General features: G+C 39.6%; 1 protein-coding gene across 3 annotated transcripts in view; it reads left to right on the plus strand.

The window, feature by feature from the left end:
• slc13a1 (solute carrier family 13 (sodium/sulfate symporter), member 1) overlaps nucleotides 1–1,193 on the plus strand; it is a 33,917-nt gene that overhangs the window by 28,860 nt on the left and 3,864 nt on the right. For all 3 annotated transcript variants that reach the window (XM_015387437.1, XM_015387436.1, XM_015387438.1), the window contains one exon: nucleotides 886–1,047. In XM_015387437.1, the coding sequence (XP_015242923.1) occupies nucleotides 886–1,047 (162 nt within the window). The remainder of the gene's footprint in view (nucleotides 1–885; nucleotides 1,048–1,193) is intronic.

Below are 1,193 nucleotides of genomic sequence, written 5' to 3' on the forward strand. Positions count from 1 at the left end.
AGCTATGAGATGATTAAAAGGATATTTACATTAAATTATTTTGTTTCTCCTTCATCATGGAAACAGATAATCCACCTGCAGCTCCGCTTATTCAACTTAGATGGAAATGAGTCATTTCTTTGTTCACAAACCTGTGAAATGTTTTTCTTCTGCCTAAAAATGTTATTTTTCAGTAACACTATTTAACTTTTTCATCATTTTATTATATTCTATTACTTTTACCCTAAATAGCCTTTTAACAAAAGCTTTTTTTATTCATAATGTAATTTCTTGGATTTTAACTGGATTAAAACATGATGAAGTATTTTTCAAATGAGTTTTAACTGCTTGGCTGTGTAAAGAAGGTTGATTTTGTTCCTGCAGCCACATGACTGATAATGCTTGTTGATTCCTGAGGGATATTCAATGTTTTAATATTCGCTGGAATAAGAACATTTCAGAACGACGAATAGATCAGCAGACAGGACGGTTTAACAGTGATGATGGGAGCTGAAGTCTTTCTATCCTGCAGGTTTAATCTGTGATTTATAAGTGAGAAGAAGCAGCAGGGATGAGCTAATCTTTAAGCGGCTGTGTGCGTGGGTGTGTACCTATCTAGCCATTAGAGCGAGGACCATTTTTTCAATTTCACCATCAGATTGAGGACCAGTTGTTTCAAAGTTAGGACGATTTGCTGGTCTTCACATGCTCTTTTGCTAACAGTTAGGTTTAGGGCTAATGTGTCATTTGGGTTAAGCTTAGGTATGCATTGGTAAGGGTTAGGTTTAGGGTTAGTTTTATGGTTAGGGCATAGAAAGGGTTGAAAATGACCGAAAATCAATGGATGTCAACACATGGTCCTCATTATATAAAGCAGAATGAGTTTGTGTGTGTGTGTGTGTGCAGGAGTCAGGCCTGTCCCTGTGGGTGGCGGAGCTGCTGACCCCTCTGGGGGATCTGCCGGTCCTGGCCACCATCACAGTGGCCTGCATCATCGTCACCACGCTGACAGAGGTGGCCAGCAACGCTGCCACCATCACCATCTTCCTCCCCATTCTGTCTCCTCTGGTAAGGTCTTCATGAGGGAAATGTGTTGGTATGGAAACAATATCTTCAACTGTCCTTCCCTGGGTGCTTATATTTAAGTCATAAATACACCAATAAACGAGAACAACAGTTCTTTTCAGTTTATTTCTATAGCACCAATTCACATC

This window comes from Cyprinodon variegatus, unplaced genomic scaffold (assembly GCF_000732505.1).
Source record: "Cyprinodon variegatus isolate N-32 unplaced genomic scaffold, C_variegatus-1.0 Scaffold394, whole genome shotgun sequence".
NCBI lineage: Eukaryota > Metazoa > Chordata > Actinopteri > Cyprinodontiformes > Cyprinodontidae > Cyprinodon > Cyprinodon variegatus.